The following is an 8,515-nucleotide window of genomic DNA, read 5'->3' as shown; positions in this document are numbered from 1 at the left end:
ACGATGGAACAGCCAAGGGTTGTGTGGAAATCGGTGGAAAGGTTTTTGGGATTTATTTACGATTACCCACCCTTGACACTCCTCATCTTTATTCCCTACTCCGTCACATCGCGGGAGGATGGTTAGAAAAGAAAGTGAAAGCACGACGAGCACAACGATGAGACGTGGCATTTGCATTCCGCTTGCACCGTTGCTCCTTGTCCACCGGGGGTGTTAGTGCACATCCCAGCCTGCCTGTCTGGCTGCCTGGCTGCCTGGCTGTCGGACCTGCATTGCTTTGAAGGCCATTTCCATGCAGCAGGACAACACTAGGATTGTGTTCACGGACGTACCCAGGCTGGATGCCGGATGTGGTTCCAGCGAGTGCTTTTAACCCCCGGCCCTTCTGGTACGCATTGTCTTGTTTGGTTGGAATTTTGGAATTAATGTTGTGGCGGTTGGTTGAAGCCGATGTTGGTTGGCCAACGGAGTGCCTGCAGACGACAGACGATGCCAGGGACTGGGCCAGACGATGAGCGTCTGTGAGTTTGGGTGGGTTAAGAAGCAGCTCGGCATACACCAAGGACGTTAACAGTTTTGTTTCCCTCTGACAACGTGTCGTCCTACCAACGGGTGTACCAACCGTGGGTCCATGCACTGACAGGCACCCAAAGTGGCATTCTTCAGTGACGCACCATCCGCGTCCGTTAGGAGCTAAATGGAACGGAAAGTTTCGGTTCCCCACCACCGCTAACAGACAACCTGCCAAAGGGAAATGGGTTTAGGTAATAAAAGTTTCACAAAAACAGCACGAAACAACACACAATTGTCTTGTGCAGACACTGTTGGTAAAATAAAAAGAGCGTATGAAACCACACACCGCCAATCAATCCCCTTTCGTTGGCCCGTGGCTGATAGACGCCGGGAATGGGCCAGGTTTTTCTGTTCGTGGGCGCGGTGATTGCAGAACAAATTTCTTTCCCTTTTGCAAAACCTGAGCTCCAGCTCCTTTTGTGATATTTACCTTGTGTTTTCGTTTCCACGTTGGCGAGTAAGAACCGTGGCAAAACAATTCTCTCAATACGCAAGAACTTCAACTCCAACCAACCAACGCACCAGCCAACCATTGCGAGGCGAAGCAGAATGCAAAACGCAAACGTGTGGTGCACGCTTAGCTAGTGCCGCCCGTTTTCTTAATGGAAAAACTTTTCCGATTTTAACATTTTAGCATTGGTACGGTTGGTTCGAGCACGCCACGGAGAAACCGGCGGACGTTGCGCCCTTCCTCACTCCGCGTTAATGCACTCGGTGTGCCGCTCGGTGCAAAGTTACTTACCAAGCCAAAAACCGGTAACAACCGGTTGCGATTGTTTCCGTTCCGTGGGCCACGGAATTGCGTGCCGTGGAGTGCCGTCTTAATTTTCGCGAGAAATAAGTGTTTTCCTTGCGATGCGCCAACAGTTCCGTGCCGTGTGGATCCGTTTGCCTTCTTGTGTTTGTGTTTTTCGGAGGATGGAACTAACTGGGAGTGGTTCTTCCACGGAGTGGTGTGGTTCTCCCGTATTGCGGCAAACACGCTGAATTGACTGTATAATTTGTTGGACAGTTCATTTCCCAAGGTATCATTTGCTCTCCGTTATGATCCAACGAATACCACCGGCATACCGTCCTCGGTGCGATGCTTGTGGAATGGATACTCCACAAACTGTAACCTTTTTGGAATTTAGTTTATCCTTTATTTATGAGACAGAAACAAGGATTCCGTAGAGTGAAAAGTGAAGTACTAGTGATTTGTTTGAAATTTGTTACAGCAGTTGTCACCTGTCAGTTGTCAACGGTACTAGTGCATCATCAGTAAAGTACCATGCCCTTACAAGGGTTCATTTATAGTCGTTCGTTACTATTCGACACCAAACTTTACAGAACAAACCGTTATTACACGGAAAAGGTTTTAGAACAAGTTCCACCGTTCAGCCACTCTCTCACTCCATGATCGATGTTTCCAACTTCTAACTTGTCAATCTAGAGTCGGCGACAGAAACTAGCTCGGTGCAACGATTGCTAATTCATAACGGTTAGAAGCGGTTCTGTGATGCGCTTGACAGGACGATGATGGAAGAGTTCGGAAGAGGAGTTGGCGGCGGGGTATTTGAAGTTGAGATTTACATTACTCTCTAATCAGTGCGAGAACCGGCTGGCGGAAACGGAAAACTATGGTGGTAATGTTTATGAGTAGTTAGCACGTATCGTGCGACCGGGGAATGATAAAGTTGTGTGGCAGAACTCTAGGACCAATGCACTGCACTCTGTCAGCCGTTCGCTTATGAAGTGTTCTTTATGAGCACTTGACGATTACGATGTGTTAATTTACTGGGGGCCGGTTTGAAATTGTTGGTGTTGGTCCGAAACGTTGAACTACAACGTGTCAGAAATGGTGTGACACTGTACACTAACTTCAGTTGTTGGAAATGCTTTGATTTGTTAGTAAAGGATAGAATGTATCGTCAACCCATCCATTTCGTGGTTTACTCACTGACCTGATTGACCGAGGGTATAATATTCGTCCATCATCACTTCCCGTTGCTCTAATTGTGCCAAACCAAACAATATCGACGGCTATCGATTTCTTCCTCGTCATACGATCCACAAGCAAACATCGTTTGGCCACGGACTAACGGTCAACGAATACTGTACCAGAAGCGAACCTCAGAACAGAAGCCCTATCCACTGTTGGTGCGCCCAGTAGATGACGCACAAGCTTTTGACACTTTTTCCCATGGCCGCAGGGCCAGGATTTCCGGCTTCTCAGGCCGGGCAACGCTTTTCGGACCGGATATCGGTATCATTAAATGTTCCGGGGTGCGATGCGGATGCGAAATAAAAATAGAACTGGGTCACCTGATCCTCGGACCGGTCGCCAGTTGGCCAGGAAACGGCAATGGCTGGGAAGCCATGGAGAAGTGACGGCCATTTTATGAGTAATGTGGCGCGCCACAAACGGCAATCAGGCGGAACGTGGAAATCGTCGTCGCGTCGCGCCCTGATCCGGATCCCCGAGAACAAAGTAAACCGGCGACCGGCGACCAGAGTCAACTGCCTCGCGTGCCCCCATACCATGACCATGGACATCCTGGTCATCGCGGTCACGCGTTCGATGCAATTAAACTGCCGTTCGGACGAGCCCGTCGTCCGTGGCTGTGGGCTGTGTGGTTCGAGGCTTCGAGCTCTGTTTGCCCAAAGGCCACGACCGTAAATCAATATAATTCGCTCGTAAAAATTGGAACTTTCCGGCGTGATTCCGTAACCGAACCGTGTGTTTGTGGTGTGCGCGGACCGCGGACCTCATCGCATACACATGGAATGGGTTTCGTGTACTCAAGCACCGGTTCAGGCTTTAGCTTCCGGTTTTCAGTGCAGGCTGGGATTCTATTCAATTCACTTAAACCAACTGATTCTGCTGGTGCTGCGACTACGAGCTCGCCAACCGTTTCGTTCGATTGACTTTGAGTTTATGCTGACTTACTTTGCCAAACATGCCTCACCCGCCTTTTGGTTTTATGTTGCAAAAAGGGTGGCCAATGATGGCGGGAGCTTTTAATTATCCATCACGCGATCACGGTGATTTGTAGTAGCGGAGCAGTAAGGTATAAATCGAGCGCCATGTTTAACGCAATCGTGTTCCCTTGTTGGCACGGTGGGACCTCAGCTACACCCGTTTTAAGTGTGAACCATTCCAACGCTCTAAATGCAATAAGGAAGCGACCGTAAATCTTAACCGGTGATGGTACTGGGCAACTAAAGTTTGACTGGAGCCATTGCGGTACGGAAACCGAAACATTCGAGGAAAATTAGTGATCGCTGGAGGGACCTGTAATTCTGACTCGTAAAATCAACCCATTTCGGGAGCTTTATGAGACGCGTTAAGGCGCTTCTTTTCAATTAATCCCGCTACCATACAACACAATGATGCGTTTCGCTGTTGCTGTTGGCTCTTTACATCGATTGACTTGTTCGTGACTCTAAGGCAGCATTGCTTTTAATTTGTGTAATTGAGTGAAAGCACTGGCTGTACTTGTGTAGCATAGCTCGCGGGCTAGCATAGCACGAGATTCGAGGTGATTGAAGCCGAACACACGAAACAATCGAGTGCACTTGACACGCAAAGTGGTTCATCTGCAATATGCTAGCTGCTAGTTGCTGCTGGATCATGTAGCACCCCTCAGTGGTCCCACTCGATGCAGCTCGCTGATCCACTCGAATCGGGTTCGTTAGCCGAAGCAGATTGCATTTCCATTTCACCGTGAGGCCACGTTGACCAACATAGTGAACGCGAGAGATGCACAAAAAAAAACAAGAACAAAAAAAGGCACCAAAAGGAACAAAAGATTATGGCAGAAATCGCAATGAGTGAGAAAATTATTAATCCCATCAATGGCCGTTGGGTACTCGAAACGGATTGCAACCAAACATACACATAGACGTGTGCATATCCTCTGTATCCCATTTCGGGGGGGTTTTTGGTGCTAAAATGCAAATAAAATATTCACGGCTGTGTTGAGTGTGGTAGCGGCAGTTAAGGGGGTCAGGTGCACCCCGTCTACCGCCTGCTGGAGCCGGGCATCGATGATACATCGCCATGCGCCTCGATTATGCATTCCACTGGCATCGAGACGATCGAGAGTCGTCAAAAATGGAACACAAGAGATGCAGAGACAGACGGAAGGGAGAGCGAGCGAGAGAGAACCAAGCGTCCTGACTGGACGATCGAAAGGACATTGAGCTCCCGATTGCTGCGGACGTAGTGGAGTCGTGCCATGCCGGCAAGAAACAATCACCCAAAACAGGGGATGAGAAGGGAACGCTAACGATGCAAAGGAATAATAATGTTTATCTGCATCGACTGCAAGCCGCGCCCGGCACTCTATCCCTTGATTTTGTGCCCATTTTCCTCTCCAACTTCGGACACGAACAAAAAAAAAAAAAAAGGGTGGCTGAGGGGTTTTTCATATTCGATAAGTATCCGTGCAGAGTGTGATGGCATTTATTATCCCCGAGCGCCACTGCCCTTATTGTCTTGTGCCACCTTTCCCTCTTCCTCCGGCACCATTTTGATGCGGACCACGTGTTCCAACCCGGGGGGGAGCGGGCTTTTTTTCTCTTGGCATGATTTTTCATCTCCGTTTACTGCAGTACCGCTCGCTCCTTCATCGCCACCAGCAGTACCAGGCACGGGTCCCAGCCGGTCCCATAATGCGGTTCTGCAATGCCCTTCCACCACCCCGACAGACATCCCTGCTGGCCTCGTGAGTTCTGCTTTGCCAATATTGCAAAAATGCATTTGATAAATGTCGCGCCACGGTCCTGGCTGCTGGCTAGCCATTCGATCGATCGAGGCGATCGCCATCATTGCGGTCAGAAGAAGAAGAAGAAGAAGAAGCAGGAAAAGGAGCCGAACCCTGGAGCGAGCCGGAACGTCGTAAATGTCGTCACGGGTGTCACTTTTGGCACCCAAAACAGCCCAACGGCGAGTCCCTCCTGATGACACTTGGCGTTTGTTTATGCAAATGGCCTGGCCGATGCCGGCGAAGGGCTGCCGGCTGCTAGCTGGCTGAAAGGGGGGGGGGGGGAAAAGAGAAAAATGCCCCCCCCCCCTCCCGGGGGTACATGAAGATGCTTGTAGCAGGCGTTGGAGCGAGCCGATGGTAAATTGAATTCTGTTTGCTTTTCCCTTGGCTCGGCGCCAACAGCCATCTCAGTTGGCTCTGCGGGTTGGCGGGATTCGTACGTTCTGTCAGTTGTGTGTGCGCGTGTGATGCAGTTTGCCGAAGGAGCGAAGACGGAACCGGGAGGAAGAAAGGCCGGTGTATCGTGTGTACCGGAGCCGGACCGTCGGTATGGTGGACGCTTTCCGTGGCCGTTCACATGGACCACCGGTGTCCGGCGGTCACCGTTGAATCCGGGCGATATGGCGAACCTGCACGAGCGTATCGGCCACCTGCGACCGCTCTGGTTCGAAGGTTGCCAGCTGAACGTGACGCGCAGCCTGGGCGTGAACCGGACGGTCGGTGCCAGCTGGACGTTGAGCCACGTGACACCGAGTGGCTTTCGGTTGGGCGGCCAGTACCAGCGGCGCTGCAATGACCACGTTCTGGTGAGGTCTCATCCAACATCCAGCACCAGAACATCGGTTGCTGACCATTCGCTACACTAATTCCAGAAAACTCCACTTGTGGCATTCGATGTGAATCCGAGTACGTTGGCCTCGAACTTGCAGCTCCTGTACCGGCCAGTTGGCTCCGTGTGTCTCGAGGCGAACCTACAGCTGCTGCCCGGTCGGGGGATGCCGTTGGTCGAAGAAGTGTCGCTACAACATACGGGCCGGAGCCGCACGTCCACCGTGCGATACAGCAGCAACAGCACGGCCAACGCAGGATATCGGGTCAGCGTGGATCATCTGGTCAGCCTAACCGATCGGTTGTGCGTCGGCATGGAGCTGGTGACCGAGTGCTACCGGCAAGTGTTCCAGACCGGTGTCGCCTTTGCCAGCAGGTTGGTGAACTCGCCGGGGGCCAGGTGCAGAAGGATGAGTGCTTCATTCACTGCGAGGTCCTGGTCTTAAAGATAAGCATCCATCGGATTAGACGGAACAATCGTTGTGTTGCGTGCAGCGTGCCAACCGCACCCGTTGTGTTGCCCCGAGAGCTCGCAAGCTTAATTATCAGCTTATGCTGGTCTACCTCATAATCCGGTTGATTATTTCACTGGCCCGGATCTGCTAGATAACTGAAATGGTTTTCTATTGTCTCGTTACGGCGCTCAGGAACTTCCGAATCTGAAATTAAGTTATTTTATTCTTATGAAATCTTAGTTACTAATTTACAAACATTGGCCGAGCATTATTACAAACAGCTAATGGTCTTCCAATGTCGTTCGCTCCAACAGATACAATCGCGAAACGTGGACACTGGCGGCGACCGTTTCACCGGAGGCGTGCGATCTGACCTACTGGCGGAAAGCTTCGGACAGCCTGCAGCTCGGTTCATCCCTGGTGATCAACCAACGGCAGGGCCGCGCTGTCGGTAGCATCTGTTACCGGCTCGACCAACCGGATACCGTGGTTCGCGGTTCGTTCGACACCGACTGGACAGTCGGCTTCACTTACGGCAGGTAGGGATGGCTTCGCGCGGTCAGTTTGGTGTGAAGCAATTAAATCGCCAAATTGATTCCAATTCTTCTCTCTTCTCTCCATCACCACCACGTGAACGCGCCACCACGATGCGGCCAAATGCAACGACAACATGGCCCTGATGATGATGATGATGATCACCGCATGCCTGATAACCCGATCCGGTGTGGACGCGAAAATGATGGCCTTTTTGGTGGAGGCCATTCAACCTGGTATTTCCTCGCCAGGAAGCTGAAACCGGCAGCCGTCACCGCTTGTCTCAGTTTGCTGTTTTGCGCCCCGAAAAACACGTTCCAGTGCGGATTTCGGATGGATCTGGATTCGAATTTGCTCTGAAGCAAAGCATCCGTATGCGATTCCCCGATAGTAGCTCAATGGCCGGTGCTAGGGTTGGAAAAACGAAACAAAAACAACGAAACGAGATGCGAAAATGAATGAATTCCCGTTGAGTTTTCCTCCGGTTGCGATACAACGGCATAAAAAGAGGACACTGAAGCTGGCCAAAATTAGTGCGATAACGGATAGCCGACCGACCTGATACCGATTCCCGGACCGACGGACGGACAGTCGCGCGGTGCTCATTCAATTACGGACCGGCCGAAAAGAATGGGGAAGCCATTGGAAACCGATGCGATGCGTGCGTTGCGTGTGGCAGTTGCGTGGCCATCATTATCAGTTACCCTCCCCAGAAGGGCCACCAGTTCGATGATCCGGTATTCCCCTTCCCCCTCTGCCTCCCTTCGATAAAGGACAACGAAATAGAGTGCCAGTGCCGCTTCTAATGATTTCATTTCGGGATGGAAATTGAAATGCGCTCGCGGTTGTTTTTGGTTTTTGCGTTTGTTTTTGGGTGCGGCCGTTACCCAAAATTGCTTTTCGCGATCCGATCCGATGCATCCGATATGTGGTGCAGGAGAGCCTTGTGCTCTGCGAGGGCTAAACCTTGGCCGTGCCGTGGTGACAGTCGACGGTCGACGGAAAGCGGTGCGGCGATGATTATGGAAACACATTCGTCGGCACCACCGAATTGGACGGATTGGTGATTGGGTCGATTGGGTTTCCCTGGAATCGTATCACCCCGCATGGAGTTTCGAATGGTGGGTACTTGCAGGGGGCTGATAATTGATTTCCCATCGCCTGCGGTGCTTTATGGGCAGGATTGATTAAAATTAAATGCTGGGGATGGCTGAATAAAAATCGAATAAAAAAAAAAGGAAAAACCAGGAGCAGAATTGGAACTCAGCACACCAACACCACCGGAAAACGCCTCTCCATTTTGTTTAATGGATCGCTTATTGATGAGATCGGATGGAGTGTGCTGATAACCGGGCCCGGGGAGCGGTCCATTTC

At 51.1% G+C, this 8,515-nt stretch overlaps 1 protein-coding gene across 1 annotated transcript; it reads left to right on the top strand.

Moving 5' to 3' along the window:
• The first annotated feature begins 5,788 nt into the window (after positions 1-5,788).
• On the top strand, positions 5,789-7,757 carry LOC126572892 (mitochondrial import receptor subunit TOM40 homolog). Its single transcript, XM_050232599.1, has 4 exons — positions 5,789-6,130; positions 6,197-6,528; positions 6,922-7,146; positions 7,393-7,757. The coding sequence occupies exons 1-4, from the start codon at positions 5,792-5,794 to the stop codon at positions 7,499-7,501; spliced, it is 1,005 nt and encodes a 334-aa protein (XP_050088556.1). The 5' UTR covers positions 5,789-5,791; the 3' UTR covers positions 7,502-7,757.
• Positions 7,758-8,515: the final 758 nt, after the last annotated feature.

This window comes from Anopheles aquasalis, chromosome 2 (assembly GCF_943734665.1).
Source record: "Anopheles aquasalis chromosome 2, idAnoAquaMG_Q_19, whole genome shotgun sequence".
In the NCBI taxonomy this organism is placed as follows: Eukaryota; Metazoa; Arthropoda; class Insecta; order Diptera; family Culicidae; genus Anopheles; species Anopheles aquasalis.
Note: the sequence above shows the minus strand (reverse complement) of the source record. Positions and strands in the feature narration are given on the sequence as shown.